The sequence below is a fragment of the Montipora foliosa genome, chromosome 11, assembly GCF_036669935.1.
Source record: "Montipora foliosa isolate CH-2021 chromosome 11, ASM3666993v2, whole genome shotgun sequence".
Lineage (NCBI taxonomy): Eukaryota > Metazoa > Cnidaria > Anthozoa > Scleractinia > Acroporidae > Montipora > Montipora foliosa.
In genome coordinates this window covers 34,300,179-34,317,678 of record NC_090879.1, presented here as the reverse complement: position 1 = coordinate 34,317,678, position 17,500 = coordinate 34,300,179, and the positions used below count along the sequence as shown (strand labels likewise).

Below are 17,500 nucleotides of genomic sequence, written 5' to 3'. Positions count from 1 at the left end.
CGTTCTTTTGCAAGTAAATGTCAGCGCGTTTCAAAGAAGCGGTGAGCATACAAAGGGATTCTTGCGATAACTTTGGATCGACACAAGACAGGTTTGTCCAAACCTTTCAATTGTTTCTTTTGTAGCTATATTTGACATTCTCCAAACCACGAGAGTAGCATTAAACTCTCTTACTGCGATTGGATCTTTCGCTTAAAAAGTGCTGTAAGTTCTGTAGGCTTTCCATAAAGTCAAAAAACAGAAATATGACAACCGCGGAACAATATAAGGATAAACATTCTCTTGATTCAATCTTTGAAGAATTTTTTCGTATGTAGTAGTTTTGAAACAAACAAAAGACATTTGATGTTGTAAGGTCAGTTATTATGCGCTCATCTTCCTATCTTCCTTTACCTTGTTAAATCTTAATTATATTTTGTAAAATATTACACCTTTTTGGTTTCATAATTTGAATAAGAACGCAAAAGAGAATTCGTCTTTTTAATTGGAAATGGCTCTGAGACGTTTACTCCCAAAGGTTAAAATGATCGCAAGCATATTTTCTTAAAAGATAGTAAATTGCCTTGCCATCTCTGGTAAAAGACGCCTCGGACATCATTCCATCGATATATAAGAACCAAACATGCATGACACTGAAAGAGCTACCCCCGCGTTTTCACAGGTAATTCAATAAGGAAGTCAGTATTTAGAGGTTTAACAAGATGACCTTGATCACCTCAGCAAACGGCGGCTGGTCTTTCCTATACCGCATCCGAAATAATTAAAAGAACAAAGCGAACATAACAATACCTAATTAGCAAGGCCTAATCGGCCGAAATAACAATGGTTCTTTTGTCCTCTGCCATTTTAGTCCTGTATATGAAAGCCCACCCCAAATATGAAATTTGTGCCTTGCGGTCATGTCTAACCTCCATACAGGAATTTCAAAGGTATTTTCTGTACGGCTGTCATACCATTTGATTTTTAAACCAAGTCTGTTTCTACAATGAAATGGCAAACAATCAAACACACCATTAAAGAACGAACAAACTTTATATTCAACAACAACCTCTTCAGCGATGTGAAGTTTGTGGTTCGCGAGAGAGATGGCGAAAGTGAAAGCAAGCAGGTGATTCCAGCTCACAAGTTAATGCTGTCGATTGGCAGTCCTGTGTTTGAAGCCATGTTTTACGGGGAGCTAGCGGAGACTAGTGACTCTATTGAACTTCCTGACTGTGAATACGAGAGTCTGTTGGAGTTGTTTCGATATTTATACTACGATGAAGCGAATTTGAGCAGACTTAATGTCATGGGAGTGTTATACCTGGCGAAAAAATACATTTTACCTTCACTTGTGGACAAATGCGTCAAATATTTGAAAGATAATTTGGACCCATCTAATGTTCTCAGAATCCTACCATTTGCGATGAAGTATGAAGAAAGAAATCTAGTGGATCGTTGCTGGAGGGTCATCGACGAGCAAACGAAAGATGTGTTGCAAGCAGGGAACGGATTCGCGACAGTTGACCAGTCTTTACTGGAAGCTATAGTTGAAAGAGATACTTTGAATATTAGAGAAGTTGACTTGTTTCGCGTTGTCGATTCGTGGGCAAAACTGAGCTGCGAACGACGAGGCGTAATAGCAAGTGGTAATGCAAAACGAAACATTCTCGGAGAGCGAATTGTGAAATCCATACGTTTTCCGACGATGGAACAAGTCGACTTCGCCATTGCTATCTTAGACAGCAAAATATTAACCGAGAGAGAAATAGTTAATATTATTCATAACATGAATTCTGTATTTAATTTCCCCATTGGTTTTCCAGACGTCAAGCGGTCAGGTTTCCTCGGCGATATTGAACGATGCTGTCGATTTGGCTCAGTGTCCACTCGCAGTAGCTGGAAAAACGATTCTTCAAAGGATTGTATCAACATTTCCGTTGACAGAAATCTAAAGTTACATGGTGTCAGCCTATTTGGTGGAGAAAACAACAGCTGTTGGGTTGTTTTAGAAATAAAAAACGCTGAAAATAAAGCCGTTTTGACATCGAAGACGGGCTGGTTTTCATCGGAGAGATTGCATGGCGAACTCGGACAGTACTGCGGGTTTAAAGTGTTTCTAGACTCCACTGTTCTTCTCAAAAGACATGTTACGTACTCCATTGAAGTGTCAATAAATGGCTCTGACTCGCCCAGTGGGCAGAATGGCTACAAAACTGTGAAATGTCGAGGTGTAACATTCACTTTTATGAACAGTAAGTACTGCGAAAATGGAACTAGTATCAAAATAGGGCAGTTTCCTGAACTGTTGTTTTGTATATAAACTTAGGGTGAACTGAATGCGCTCTGCGTGTCTGCGAATTGCACTGTGTTGTTAGCTCATGATTAGAAGTTGGTGACAGAATCTCAGAGGCGCTTCAAGCAAAAACGGATGAGATTACTCTCCTACTGATCCCGATTGGCACTAGCAGTTTTACTCCCAAAGCCTCGTTTACATTGAGAATTCAAGATGAAACTGATGAGACGCCATTAATTATTAGATACACATAAAACAAATTAGTCTTACCAGCTATTCAAAGTAACAAATTTTACGATGTGCATATTAATTTTTCATTCACTGTACACGTGATTACACGCAGTGGTGCTTTGGTCACGTGCTCAGAGAGTATGCGCATACTCATGACCTGTCTTTTTCTCGTGGTTTTCCTTTTAGCTATATATATATATATTTTTTGTCATTCTCAAACTTACTGGATCACGTCGGAATTAACCTTGAGGAGTAATACGCGACCACCCTGTCATCAGATTTTGTAGGTTACAGCGATTACCAGCTGTGGGTGTTAATTAAAATTGCAATCTTGCCAACTTGGCAAGTCTTCGGGATTTATAGGAAGATTCATTTCTTTCCTCCCTTAAACAGCTTGGGGGTGAAGCAAACGCATTTTTGAAAGAAGAGAATGTTTTCCTTGTACCCCGTTGATTGAATGGATCCTGGCGGTTTGCTTTCTCTAGTTACGATTTTGCTCCAAATGGGACATGTTCCAGAGAAAGAGGTTTAAAGCCATTGTGCGCAAGTATTAACGCGGCTTTTTCCGTGAGCCTGTGGACGTGAATTTTAACTGTCTTTTCGATCATGACTGTCGGAGAAGATCAGAAACAGAGACTTTTGCTGTGGATACTATTGAATTTTGTAAGTGGTGAGTAAACAGGTTTCTTCTTTCCCAAATAAAAAGCGGATCATTTACATGACCTTCGGGCACGTAATACTGCATCACGAGAAATGTTTGGAAACCCTCAATATGCAGTGAAGTAAACCTAACTTAATTTGTGTCCTTGAAAAGGCTTATTCCCATCTCCTATTGTAAACAAATTTGGCCGGTTTTTCAGTTCGAAGTTTCGCCTTTTAAGTTAATAAAGCTGGCAGTCATTTGACCAGGGCATGTAGTTCCCGGTATTGTGGTCTGTCTTCTGTGATGCATCATGGTTGGGAGGGTAAATGCTCGGAGATATTAGCTACGCCAAGCTACTCTAAAAATCCGAGGGTAAATAAAGATGTATTATATGATGATATGATATATGATATGATGACCCTCGACGAAACTAGTGAACCTTGAGGCGAAGTTACCTTCTGCTTGTAAAAAGTTTGAATGATTTTTTACGTCTTCTTGGGCACTTGCCTAGCTAGCCTGCGTAGCAGGTGTTTTGGTGAATTTTGGACGCTTGTTTTCACCGGGATTGATTCGAAGGATTGGTTGAATGTTATGACCGCGCGAAAACCTGAACCGAAGTGACGGTTTATCTACGTCTCCATGTCGCTACACCAGCAAGAAACTGTTATAGGATTTATTCGTTTCCACTGATTAGAAATTTGGAGTAATATCCCAAAACAAGGTTAGTAGAAGAATCATGTGCTATAAGAATGACGTCCCAAATTCTTGGTTTTTAGTTCATATTACAGCCCTTGCAAAAGACGCACCTTTCTGCGTAAAACAAGCAACGCATTATAACACGATTCTTAGGAGCGGTCTCGAGGCTGGCGTGTACAGGCCATGGGAACCACGTGATGTGGGTAATATGACAGTTGACAAATGTACGGAACATTGCTGTCAAAGTCCGGATACAGATACGGTTTTCCTGCTAAACAGGTGAGTGTGCAAACTCGGATCAGTACAATGTTTGGCTGTTTTTTTGAGCCTAATTAATAATTTTCTTCCAATCCTTAATTATTTTTCGTTTGTTTCCGTTGACAGTTACTGCTTCTGTGTGAAATGTCACTCGGTTCAATTGTGTGCCTCGGAGAAGATCATTCCACCTTCAGGATACAAGCCGGTCTTGGTCATTGTTACGAAAAGTAAGTAGTCAACGGCAGTGCATGGTGGCCTCTTGCAGGGGATTAGCTATCTCTTTTCACTTTTTAAGGATGGAATTGCGCTCCTGTAAATCTTGGGTGAAACTCGTTTAAAAAGCAGCAATCAATTACAGTCGGCACAGTCGGTTAGTGCGCGGCCTTGGTGCAAGAGGTCCTGAGTTCGATTCCCGGATCTCGCATCCTTGTTTCGACTTCTTTCCTTTCCGTGTAGCTAAGTAGCTTTAAATACCCGTAAAACGGAGCACTGATGGAGAGGGGGGAGTAAAATGAGCGCACCGTCGACCTCAGGTTTGTCAGTTGAATTACTGTTACGAGTTATCGACGTTAAATATGGTCGCCTTACTTTACTTTACTTTACTTTACTCCAATGTTGCTTTGCAGAGCCTTTTTTCCCATATCGCGCACTTTCAATTGTTCCTGGCAGTAACATGACTGGGACGAAAGGCAAATCACATGACCCAAAAACGTACTGAACAAGTTGAGGCAATTTGTTTCGTAAAAAGACATTTGCCATTCCTCTTAAAATGAGAAAACCTTCAAGCAGAGAGAAAAGCAGAACCACATTACCAAAATCAATCGTGTGCATGTGACCAGAGGCAATGAAAAACACAAAGGGAAACAAGTTCCGTGCCACCTCAGTTTAAGTTGACAACAAGATGGCGCTAGTCGCACCCGCCATTTTGAAACAAAAATGATTCCAACCACTTCTTTTTATTTTCTCTTATCTTAGCATCGGTAGGCTCGGTGAAAAGGCTTGGCAATTTTAGCTATCTCAAGCCACTAGAAAACTAAAGAGTAAATAAAATGTCGTGATAAGACAAGAGGTCTCTGGGGATTTACACCAAGTTAAATTAATAGACCATTTCCGAGTTCATGTCTGCCTCCTCTTCAAAGTGAGTCGAAGTGCGAAGTTTTTCTTATGAAAATTAGTTTTCATTCATATGTAAAGTAGAAACAACTACCATCACAAAAACTTTGCACTTAGACTCGCTTTGAAGAGGAGGCAGACATGAACTCGGAAATGGCCTATTGATTAAAAAATCAACAAAATTGCAAGTCCTCTACTGCATAGTATATTTACTGATTCCGAACATTCTTGATAGTTGACAGTTATTTGTTTGCTTGATATCCTGCAGCCACAGGTTTCCTCTCAGAAGGTCGGCATTAAATTTAGACAAAATGATTTTTGTAGATATTCCTCTGCACTTGATGAGTCAAATACAAATTTATATTTATCATAGAAATCCTATATTTTAGCAAGATGGTCCTTTTTTCACTTTACACAACAATTCAACGCTATTTCTCTTTTGTTATTTTCTCTTTATTGAGTTTACGTGATTTCCCATTTTTATTTATGATAAAGTCGTCAAGTATCTTTGCCCCAAAACACCGCGCGCCTAAAGTGTTTCCTTATGGAAAACACCTGTTATATCACGTATGGATTTTATTGGTTAACGACTAACGGAGACCAACTTTAAACTTGAATAATATTCCTTAGGCCCGTTTTAAACGTTGCATTTCACATGTGCTGAATCTAATGCAAATTTTCGAAAGCAATAGATTTTTCTCATTTGCATTAGATTAGGCACATGTGAAATGCGATGTTTAAAACTGGCCTTAACTTCCAAACAATTTCAGATTAAAGTAACAAATCGATAATATAATACGCCAGTGCGTGATGATAATTCTGTATTGGTTTTGCCCTTCTATTTCATTGGCTGTAAATCAGTTTTCACTGACCGATTTAGCAATCGACATGTTTTGCTTTATAAAATCATATCAAACACTACAAGTTTGTTGAATGTTTCCTGAAGAGAGTAAATGAGTCTAGTCAAAATATAGCAGAAATGGTAAGTAAAGTTTATAAACTTTAGGGACCTTTTCACTTAATAATCTAGGTTAATTGGCTTGCATGCTTCAAGTTTTTGAATTTATACTCAAGTGTCATAAAATATAGTTCGTTTGGAGTGTTTAATTAAACATGTAGGATTAATAACAAATGAAACTTCTTCTGTGTTTCATCGGCAAAGAATTATAGATTCGAAAGTAGGTCTTAATTTATTTTAAACCAGCAGGGAGTTTTCTAAATAAATTATCTTAGGTAGTTAAATGTTTTTGAGTTCGTAAATATATTTGGTTAGATGGAGATGAAAAAACAAACAAATCATTTAGGTTGCAATATTTCTGTGTCACGAAGCAGCACTATTTCCCGTCTTTCTTTGAAAACAAAAGCGGAGGTTGCTTTGAAGTATCATAATATCAGATATACATTGAATATATGAGTATAGTATAGGAATGACTACTCCTAGTGCATTTTCCTATGAATCAAAAATATTTACCCCTTAAGTTTCTCCCGTTTAGGCTGAAACTAACCTTATTTCTTTAGCCTTATTTTTCTGGTTCATAGGAAATGTACTGCGGGAAAAAGATTGCTACACTACTGGACTTACTTTTTCAAAGTTTGATCCTTTCAGTTTTTACATATACTATCAATGTCTGGAGGGTGCTTTTTATAGTAAATATTGAAGTAGAATTGATAAGCTCTTTGCCAGTTGTTACAATTTGGGTTACTGTTTAAAGCAGCACAGTATCTTGGATATTCGTCGTAATAGAGATACGAAGTCATGGCGAAGGGCCTCTTCCAACAACACTGCTTTGAGCGCTTTTCTACCTCCCCAGAGAACACGGCAGTTGACAACCAGGTCGCATAATTATATTGTACCTGAGGTCCGGACAAGTCGTTTTAAATCTGTTTTTATTCATTTTTTTGCCTTGTAAATTGTTGCACGTCTGTTTGCACAATGAACTCTTAATAAAGACATTTATTATTATTATTATTATTATTATTATTATTATTATTATTATTATTATTATTATTGACGTTGCTCAGTATGGTTGCACATTGCCGCAAAGCCTTATCAGATAGTACGCGCGCTGTGATTGGCTAAATTAGTGGGCCGTACTCTACAGTCTAAACTTTAAATGTCGATAAAACATTTTCTAGCAAGTTTTTCATGTCTTTTCAATTGTAGAAAAAACTAAAAATGTTTGAATTTTGCAAGCAACTATTTTAAAAAGCCAAGAAGTTTTATCATTTTTAAATCTTTATGGCGGTTGAAGAGACAGCTTGACTAGTTTCCTTTCCGACGCAACTGATTACCACAGAGATATAGGTTGTTTATCATTTGCCAAAAAATTCAGGAAATTTCGGTTGGAATGTAAATGGTAAGCCTATTTTGGTCTTCCCAAACGGAAAATTTCCGGAGAAAACAGGATTTCTCGAAAGGTAGTCCAAAATTCCCAAACGGAAAAGGTGTTTACCGTTTGCATTCTTCCATGATTTTGCCTCCCTTCAGACTCTCTCGGTAAACGTGAACGAATTTTGCAAATGGTACACGCCTATCCCAACTAAATTTCCCATTCGGGAGTTTTTTGCTTACCATTTGAACAAACCTAGCCGGTACCAACTGGCTTCTGCTTGTAAATGGTAAACAACCATAATAAATATCACACTAACCTCCTTTTCTCGGTCCGTAATGTAAATTACTGACCCGCGTTTAATTCCCCCCCCCCCTCCCCTCCCTCAAGATTTACAGTACAGCCCTCGAACCGGGTTAGTAAGAGGTATGTTTTAAAATTGCGTGTCTTACGTGTATCATCATTTTTGTATCCTTGCCGTTTAAATCGTCGGTTCCGTTAAACCTCATCATCTAAATGTGGATATGGGGAAGACAAAGAAATTTAAGCAATCTTGCCTCATAAAGATGAGTAAAATGGGTGGCTCTGAGTTCTGTTCTAAATATTATTTGAAAACACGAATCAAAATCTGTACTTTATCCTGCCCAGTGGTGCCACTGCAAATTTGCAAAGTATTAGTTGTCGCGACTGAAGGAGTTGTCCTACATTATCTTTTCCGCTATTGTCTTGATTTCTTTAATGCAAACTGACGCATGCGTACACAGTGTAAAGCAATCCTCTCCGCTTCAACGTGTTGGAATGAGGCTGTCTGTTTCAAGGCAATCTTATAATAATTAGCCTTAATTGTGCCTCTAGTTTTGAAACTTCACGGCAACGCAATGGACGATGCCAGCTTCAGTACTCTAATCACGTGACCCGCAAACTTCAAGTCTTACAAGAAATCGTGTCAAATCGAATTCGCCTAATTAGGTTTTGTGGTCCATAATTTGGTGTATCAGCAACAGCTGTGGGTGTCGTGCTAACCACGATAAGTAAAAGAAAAACGCTAAAGGTATCTTAGTTACCCTATTTAGATTACTCCTGCTAAGAATGGTGAATATCCCTGGAGGATCTACACCATAGGGAGTCTCTTTCCTTTTCATCAGTACACGTCAGGGATCTGTTTGTTTTCAACTTTTGTTGCTGATTACTCTGTTTGCATTCTCTTCTTAGACGGTATAAACTAAAGGTTAGAACGGCCACAACAAAAACTCTCCTTGGTCTTTCACTGATTTATCAGCTGCACTTTGCCCAGACTGATCCAAAGTCGCAGCAATGCGCAGAGATTTGCGCTTTATTTACAATCCCACCCTCAATTATGCCTGCTTTGCTTTTTTCAGTTATCACGGTTTTCACGCGATCGAATGATTACAGCTTATTAGCTTTTTCCGCTACACAATGAAGAGTTTCTAATTCGCTTATCCCGCGGTAATATAAATGTTTCATAGGTGTTGTGGTAACTAGGGTGAATCGACGCAGGCAGCGGTTGAATTAATTCGTTGGATCGACTGATAATTTTTGCGTCAGTTTTTCGTACTAAATCCAAATACATTTAAGAAATTGCTTTGTTATTTTTTAGGCGTTTCTAAGCTTGCTACAACTTCGAAGCCTCTTACGTATTCCAGGATTTCCAGGAGGATCAAACAAACAGAACCTAGTTCCAAAGTAAGTTAATCATACTTGCTTAATACGGAATCTTGAACGAAAGTTAAATAGAAGTAGAGCTCTTACAGAAAGTACGATAGCTGAGATTAGAAATCAGAAAGTATCAGTTCATCTCCCCTAGTCTTGAGAACTTTCGTTCGTGTTCTCGTCCCAAGCGAGACAAGGTGCTTCATATAATTAAGTCTAAAATAAACTCTCTGTCGCACATAGTTCTTTGTATTGTTGGGAGTGCGTTTTGTTGAGTTGGAACAAATTGCGAAAACTATTTAGTACCCTCGTGGATTTAGATTTTTCCGTCAAATTGAGGAGGAATTCGCTCCATGTTAATCAACTCAAGGATATCTTAATTTCGCCATGTGTATCTATTAGTTCGAATTTTCGGTTTGGAATCAACTTTAAGTGCGATTGAATGAAGGACAAAAAAGAACTGTATATATGTTGATTATTGATTTCGTGGTAAGGTCTGTTTCCATGCAATTGTTATCACTTAACGTGACGTTGCACATTCATTAAAACACTTTGCATGCAAGATCTAGCCTACTGACGAATTTCAAGACGCTGCGAAAAGTGAAAGTAAATAGCAAAATTTTCGAAAATAAACTTTGTTGGAAAGTTACGATAATCGTATGTGAAATTTCGTTCATAACCAGGTAACAAACAGTTTTAAGGGAACCGATGAGAAAACGGCCAATGCGTTTTGAAAAAAGTGATATAAGAAAGAAACAAAATCGTCAGCACACAAAGAAGGAAGTAGTGGCGTAACTTTTTGTTATTGTTTTATTTGGTGCAAGACACGTTCGTAATTGAAAAAAGAAAACAAACAAAGCACAATTGAGATCTTTTCAGACGAGAAGGCCTTAATATTTGCTTTAACGTGTGTTCAACAGTGCTGAACCAAAATGATTATATTCAAATTCATTGAAATTTTGAAAAATGTCGAAACTGAGTATTAACTCGAATTAAAACTGATTCCAATTTTCATACAACATCAAGTCACATTTTCCCATGGCGAAGAATATCCGTTCATTTATAGGAACAGTAAACGCACTGAGTGCATTTCAATATGATGTGGCGGCGCGCCACGTAAATCTCGACGGGAGAGTCTGATCCTCGCTCTTCAAAGTTTTAGCTCCAATAAAACAGTTTGAACGACCTCTGCAGGACTTGGCTTTTTCTTCCAACATTAACCCAATATCTGTCAAACTACGTATTAACAATTGGTAGTCAAATGAACCGTTTAAACGAGCTTGAAGAGTTGTCCTTGTGGAAAACTTTCAGTGTGAATAAGCCGGAAAATATGAGCTCAGTGCGGCTGCAATAATGTTTGTGCAATAATCGAGGTTTCCTACTTTAAAAAGGCGGTCCAGGATTTTCATTTTGAATCAAAATTTTGAACCACCTTATTAAAACCATAAAATCTTGCAAAGATCCATCATTCTAAAATCCTAAAAATCCCTTAAGATTCCGTCATCCATGGATTTCATCTGTAAATGTACACGAGACACATACCACCGTTGAGGGCGTTTAAGAAACCACGACGCCGACTACGTATACGGCAACGAAAACGTCACCTCAAAATATAAGTTTGAGCTATTTAAGTATTTCACAACTATTCCGTCTTGATTATGTTGTATATTATGAGCGAAGTATAGACCCTATGCAAAAATGGCTGCCTTTAAATTATTCTTTTGTTCATATTCAAAATAGCCCAACTAACCTCGTTCAGGATAACAAATTCTTTAGAATGTTTGTCTCAAAAACGAGGTTAGTTGGGCTATTTTGAACATGAACAAAAGAATAATTTAAAGGCAGCCATTTTTGCATAGGGTCTATACAATAAGTGGATTGGTAGAGAGTGAGAATGAAAGATTCACTGCGGTGTGCCCACGTTGTCGTCAAAACCTTAAAAATGGACATTTCAAATTGTTGGGGAACTTAAGGGTCTACTGACGTGTTTTTTGGGGTGCGTTGCTAAGGATGTAATGGTTAAAAAATTTGAAAGAATTTGGTATTGTTATGGTCACTTTCCAACTTTTGTAGACCAATGATATTAGATGTGACATCATCATGCCATGCCCATGGTCACGTGACCAATGAAAGAAAACCCTAAATTTGCCTTCCTTCTAAACAATTTGGGTATTTAATCAGTGGTTTGATAATTTGTATTCGTTTTTGCATCCAGCCAAGCATGGTTTTCTTTTTATTTTGAAAAATGTTCTTTTTAAAGAGATAAACGATACGGAAATACCCATAACATTTTCAAAAAAGATGATTTGAAAAAATCAATGCTTAGCTATATTCTGTATTTTGGGGTGCAACGTGCCATACAAAAAAAGTAATTCAATATAAAGACCGCCGCAAAATTTAGCTTGTTCTGAAACCGGAAGTCATTTCGTTTATGCATGCATGCGCAGTGGATCTGAGAACGAACGCGAGGAAGAGCGAGGGCAAACAACAGTTCGTGCAGTGATTTTTGCTTGTGAGTGGGTTTTCTGGTCAGCTTACGATATGATGACGTCAATCACCGGAAGTAACATTTCACTTCCTTAGCAACGCGCGAAAGATCCGTCTTTTGAGGTCAACACTTATGGCCATCCCTCAAACTGGACATTGGACATTTCGTAACAATTACACGACGCAATATCCCATCTTAATATGGGATGCCCAGGGGGCAAATACATATTAATTTGCCCCCTAAGCATCCCATAATGTCTTTTCAAACGATAGAAATCAAAATGGCCGCCGTATCTGTAGAAAGGTCATCTCACAATATAAATTCGGGTAATTGTAATCACTTCGTGACTATTTCAACCTGTTTAATATGGTAAGGGTGTATTAGTTTCTCAAAAATTACACTGGTCGGAACGGCCGCCGCGCTTAATTTAGGGGAGAAAATGAAAATTTATCTTTAAGTGCTGACGTTCTTCATAAAACCTTGAAATTGGCTATTTCACGTCGTTGTTTTGCAGACGACGGCAAAGAAATAGACAAACGTGAAAAACGCACGTGCACAGCGTGCAAAGCTATTGTTTTTGCCCAATAAATATGCAAATGTTTGACGTTCTCGTTGCCATCGCCGTTGTCGTTGCTTAAGTTTCCTGTTGTTTTGTCGAGTACGGGAGAGGTTACAAAAATGCGTGCAGCACGTGCAGCACGATCATTTTTCCTCTTTTAACCAATAATGTTACTGCTTTATGGCGTTGTCGTTGCCGTAGCCGTTGTCGAAATTCTTAACTCCCTAATATTTTTAGAGAAAGCTACTCAGCAAGGATTATACTTTGTTTTTCGTAAATTGTATTTTCTTTCTTGCCACCAGTCCACCACCGTCAGACACAACCAAAAAGAAACAGAACGAACAACACGAGAACCCGAAAATGTCTCGACAAAATTCACAGCGACGACGAGTGTTGGCGGACTCCGACGAAGAACTGGGGAAGACCACGGTAAGCTCAGGCGACAGTGAGGTCGTTCGCGTAAGTTTGGAGTGTTTTGCCTTTCCTTCATTTAACTTTTATCTCTTTAATACAACTTACTAGTAATCTCGTCTTACCAAATGGAAGACATTTCTTTAATCGAGGATATATTTTTCGTCGCAAAATCAAGAGCCTGGAGTACAGAATCCAGTTCGAAATCTCGTCAACTGAATGCGTCGAGTTTGTGGGAATCTTGTATCAACAAACGGAAAATCTGGAACCCAGAGTATAAGAATGAGGAATCGAGAGGGTGGAGAAGGAAATTCAAGAATGTTCCGAAATGCCACACAAGTGACTAATTTTACATTCATTAGAAATCAATGGCTCTATTTCTGGTGGGCATCTCATCTTCGTAAAAATGCAGATATAAACTAACTTACCGCAGTGAAAAGGTAATTCGTCTTTATCGTAGGTCATACATAAGCTCTGAAAAGCCAATCTCGTTCCCAGTGTCTCTCTTTTTCCCTCCACCGACAGAAGGGGTTGGGGAATAGACTGTATGTGATATGTGCGGAATGTAAACCATAACCATTAAGAATCTGTTACTATAGGAAAGATATATGTTTACAAACATCGTGTTTGTTATTTAAACTATTGGATGTTCTGGTAGGTACCTTGATCAAAAATGGTACCGATATCAAATTCGATGATACGATAAGGTTAAAGTAAATGACAATCAATTGCCAGAAGGCAACGATTTCTAATGATCAATGCTTAATGTAACTGCTTTCTCTAATTCTTAAAAGAGGATTGTGTTTGACAATCGGACATTAATTATTCTTGTTATCTCTCTGTTGCTTTCCCTCTTGAAGTCGATTGGTGTTCCTGTGCTGATGATTTTCGTACTGCTCTTTTCCAACAGAAATTATTTCGTTTGTTCTCTCGAAAACACAGCCCACAGACTGCTCTTCTTGCTCGATATGCGGTCTGTTTCTTTCTTGGTGGTCTTGTTGGACTCGTTCCGTATCTAGTCTTTGCCATTGAATTGTGTAAAGGTTGGTTGGCTTTGATTTCTTTCTGAGAGCAGTGGCTATGCTTGTTACATTACCTTTAATCTTGAGACGCCCTTTGTTTTCGCCAGTAACCTCGCTTTCATTTTTGACAAGGACAAGTGATGAACACACCAGATTCTTGGTCAGAATTTTTTTGGCATTGTTGGGATCTTCTATAACTGACCATTCTTGTCAAAATTTGAATTCTCAGTCGTAAAACGTCATTACTGGGCGAAAATCATTACGTTACAATGTGATTTAAAATACCCGAATTAATACCTTTTTATATTCATTATACTGACAGCTAATTTCGCCGAGCTAAGAAATGCTAACCTTCCTGTACCAAATGGCTACTCTCAAACAAAAGACGGTCCAAAAAGCGCAGCAGATTCATCTCATAGTGGAGTAATCAGCCAGTCAATAAAAACAACTCAACGTAATATCGGTATGTTAACGGTGGAAGGTTTCACTGTAATCACGAACTGACAACTAATACTGATTAAAGCAGCTGTAGCAACGAAGACCGAAAAAGACCTGAGTTCTCCTTGTGGAAATCGAGAATGCTCATTAACAAGTTCAGCCGCAGGCAGCCCAGACTTGGAAGGTGAAAAATTATAAGGATTTATATGGGAATCTCGATAACAAACTGAAAAAGATATTTTCACGCAAACGTTCTCAATAAAGAAGCCGTACTTTATTGTCCTGGTGACTTTCACGCTGTTCATGTGGTTATTTGCCTCATTGAAATCGATTTAAGCGACTTCTCAAATTCCTGGGTTGTCACTCGTCGTAGCTAAATAAAGGAAAGGCTGGAAAGTAATTTCTTGTTTACCTCACATCTCGCCGATAAAATCACACTTATCCGGCATCAGTCTCGCTCAAACTCCGGCAATGGCCGCATTCAATCAGGCAAATAACCACACGAGAAGCGAGAAAATCACCACGACAACAAAGCACGGCTTTTTATTGACAACTTTTGCGTGTAAATATCCATACAAATCCTTATAATTTTTTACCAACCGAGCCTGGGTAGCCTGTGGTTCAGCTGGTAACCATGCCGGATCCCCGCGGTAATCCTTGGACTGAAATTGTTTACTGAGTCGAGAGGGATATAAGAAGTATATCCATATATGTGTTTTGTCTCAATAATCTGCGTTATCAAATGAAGGATGTATGATGTGTGTACGGGAAATGTTAACCCCAACGAACGAAAAAAATATTTATACTGGTAGAACATCCAGAGAGACGTGGGTTGGCTCATACAAGGTGAACTAAGGTTTATCACGAATATCCCCGAGTACCAACAACAAAATGCATCTCATTTTTCAACTAATATTTGATTCGAAAGAGAGAAATGATCCTATTACTTATCTGGACATTTTAAGCAATGCTCTAAAATTCAGTTGGTTGCAACGCAACTGAGCTATGAAGCCACGCAATGGCACTGAGGAGAGGTATTGGGTTTTAATCACGTTGGTACCACCTGAGCTTTTCAGGTGTTTATAAGAGACAATTGCTTAAATTGTCCAGATAACTGTGAGGATCATTTTTCTCTTTCGTCTGCAGCCTGCACTTCAAATAGATACATTCTTTCAATATTTTATTCGTCGTAATTTTTCCAAATGCTCGCTCTTTTTGGCCAACGGCGCTCACTTATCAATAGATAAAGACATTCGCTCTCCTTTTGGTCATTTTCCGCGATAACTGCATGGACACGTGTTGGTAGTGTTTTGTTCAAAGGAAAAGAGGTCAATTCTTAACGATGAACTTGGGACAACAGCTTTGCCGCCGTTTATTTGTTTAAAGATATCAACATCCTTAAGATACGGTTGGTCATACTGGTCAGTTGAAGCCTGTCACAAAGCACAATAATTTAGGTGGGCGTGGGGTAGATATAAACAGGTTAAATGGAACTTTTTGATCACAGATGATTTTTGATGATTTTTATGATTTTTTTAAACAAACTTTTATTTATCGAAGTCAAGAAGCATCTAATACACCTGTGGACTAAAATTAAATCTGACTTAGCTGTCAGCCCTGCAGTTTCCATCCGTGGCGGATATTCTCATTGACTACTTTCATCACTCCATCATGGTCAGCTGTACGTTTTGGGGGCTCTTTACATAAAAATTATGTTTGAAAAATGCAGTTTATTTCCTCTTGGAAGTCTGTTACCCTTCATTGAACTGAACATCTATTGTTTTTATACAGAGAACTTCCCAAAACGTACGGCATTATGACGGAGTGGCGAAAGTTTTATATATTAACGATTGTTCACTTCCATAGTGGATTACGAATGAGCTTTTGTTCCTTTCTTGTAGTCCAGGCTGTGACACGCAAACTCGTGTTCACGTCGTCTAAAGCTACTTTCTTGCTTATTAAATGAATAAAAACGTAGCTATAATGCCAATCCCAATGCTGACTGTTTAACTTTCTCAGAGAAATCCTAGATGGAGCCCTTCTTGAAAAAGCTAACATCAGTTTCACATTACATAGAACCGGTTCAGTTTATATCGCATAAATGTCAAGAAGCTATTTGGCAAAACGTTCCACTATCATTAATTCTCGTAATTTTGTGTTCTACCTTTGCCTAGATTTAAACATCGCTACGCCAAATATTAGTTCAACTGGTCCGACCACACCTCGTCCAACACGACAAGTTACAACGGAGAAAAGAGGTAACTTGAAACTCTGCGATCATTTTAGTGATGAAACTTAAAGCTCTTTCCATTTGAAAGATAAACCGGTGGGAACTTCCGCCAGATGGAACAGTATAACCTACCATTGGTCAGAAAAAAATGGCAAACGTTTCCGCTTAATGATTCGGTACTGCATGCCACCACCAGAGCACGGGTCTTCCATCATGAAGAAAATGGTTCATCGATAAACCGATCACTTGGTGAAAACGCCGGAGAAAAGAGGAGTACTTGTGAAGTTATTCCCTTTTTTTCCGAAAAAATTTCCAGTGGGGAGAACTGTTACATTTGTTGTCCCACAGGAAAAGAAAAAAAAAAGGAAAGGAAAAGACAGGAACTTTATTTGAGTGTCTAATCGTTCTAGCACTGGAGCACTAATTGGGGACACTGTAAACTGAAATCAATAATTAACGCAAATCAAGTCAAATGTTGGTTTTTGAGGAGAGGGGAAGCCGGAGTACCCGGATAAAACCTCTCGGTGCAGAGTAGAGAGCCAATAAACTCAACCCACATATGACGCCGGTATCTGGGAATCAAACCCGGGCCACATTGATGGGAGGCGAGTGCTTTCACCACTGCACCCATCGCTGCACCTGTTTTTTTCTGTTCAAAAGGAAAGCGCTCTTAGTTAGTCAGTCGGAACTCCGTCGGTAGATTCAAATTTCTGTCTCAGCGATATTTCTTGTTTACAAACATTGACGTCACATTTCTTTTGAATATTGAAATTTGCCAACCACAGAACAAAAGAAGTTGTTTCAACAGCCAAGTAGCTTCTGGTTGGCATATTAATAACAATGAGTGACGTACCGAGAATATCGTGCTATTGGCTTGGTCAGCTACTTACTGGTCTTGTAGAGACGACCCAAATGAAATGACAATATCTTGTAGATATGGCCCACTATCAAAACCAATTAAGTTATCCACTGGATGGATAGCGATTTGTAAAGTAGATACGCTCTATCCATCCATGGAACATAGTTTATTATGCATGTTTCGCCTTATCGTAAAAGTTCCAACAGTTTAATTTTTTTCAAGCAATCTTTGTAACTGATGACTGTTATGAATTCTTGTCACGTCATGATATGTTTC

At 38.6% G+C, this 17,500-nt stretch overlaps 2 protein-coding genes across 4 annotated transcripts in view; both read left to right on the top strand.

Annotated features, from left to right (window-relative positions):
• Positions 1 to 767: 767 nt before the first annotated feature.
• LOC137977544 (BTB/POZ domain-containing protein 6-like) lies at positions 768 to 3,024 on the top strand. 2 transcript variants are annotated; one of them, XM_068824789.1, is made up of 2 exons: positions 768 to 2,234; positions 2,900 to 3,024. In XM_068824789.1, the coding sequence occupies exons 1-2, from the start codon at positions 986 to 988 to the stop codon at positions 2,908 to 2,910; spliced, it is 1,260 nt and encodes a 419-aa protein (XP_068680890.1). In that variant the 5' UTR covers positions 768 to 985; the 3' UTR covers positions 2,911 to 3,024. The 2 variants fall into 2 exon arrangements, with proteins under 2 accessions (XP_068680890.1, XP_068680889.1); XM_068824788.1 differs by having other exon boundaries at positions 768 to 2,789; positions 2,900 to 3,000.
• LOC137977545 (uncharacterized) overlaps positions 2,784 to 17,500 on the top strand; it is a 17,829-nt gene continuing 3,112 nt past the window's right edge. The window contains exons 1-7 of one of the 2 annotated variants that reach the window (XM_068824790.1): positions 2,784 to 3,176; positions 3,926 to 4,124; positions 4,230 to 4,330; positions 9,165 to 9,250; positions 12,567 to 12,693; positions 14,020 to 14,160; positions 16,310 to 16,393. In XM_068824790.1, the coding sequence (XP_068680891.1) occupies positions 3,113 to 3,176; positions 3,926 to 4,124; positions 4,230 to 4,330; positions 9,165 to 9,250; positions 12,567 to 12,693; positions 14,020 to 14,160; positions 16,310 to 16,393 (802 nt within the window). In that variant the 5' untranslated portion in view covers positions 2,784 to 3,112. The remainder of the gene's footprint in view (positions 3,177 to 3,925; positions 4,125 to 4,229; positions 4,331 to 9,164; positions 9,251 to 12,566; positions 12,694 to 14,019; positions 14,161 to 16,309; positions 16,394 to 17,500) is intronic. The other variant, XM_068824792.1, reaches the window with a different exon arrangement.

What these genes read in the sequence shown, in the direction of transcription:
- LOC137977544 (XM_068824788.1), top strand. Translation starts at nt 986, where the DNA reads ATGAAATGGCAAACAATCAAACACACCATTAAAGAACGAACAAACTTT.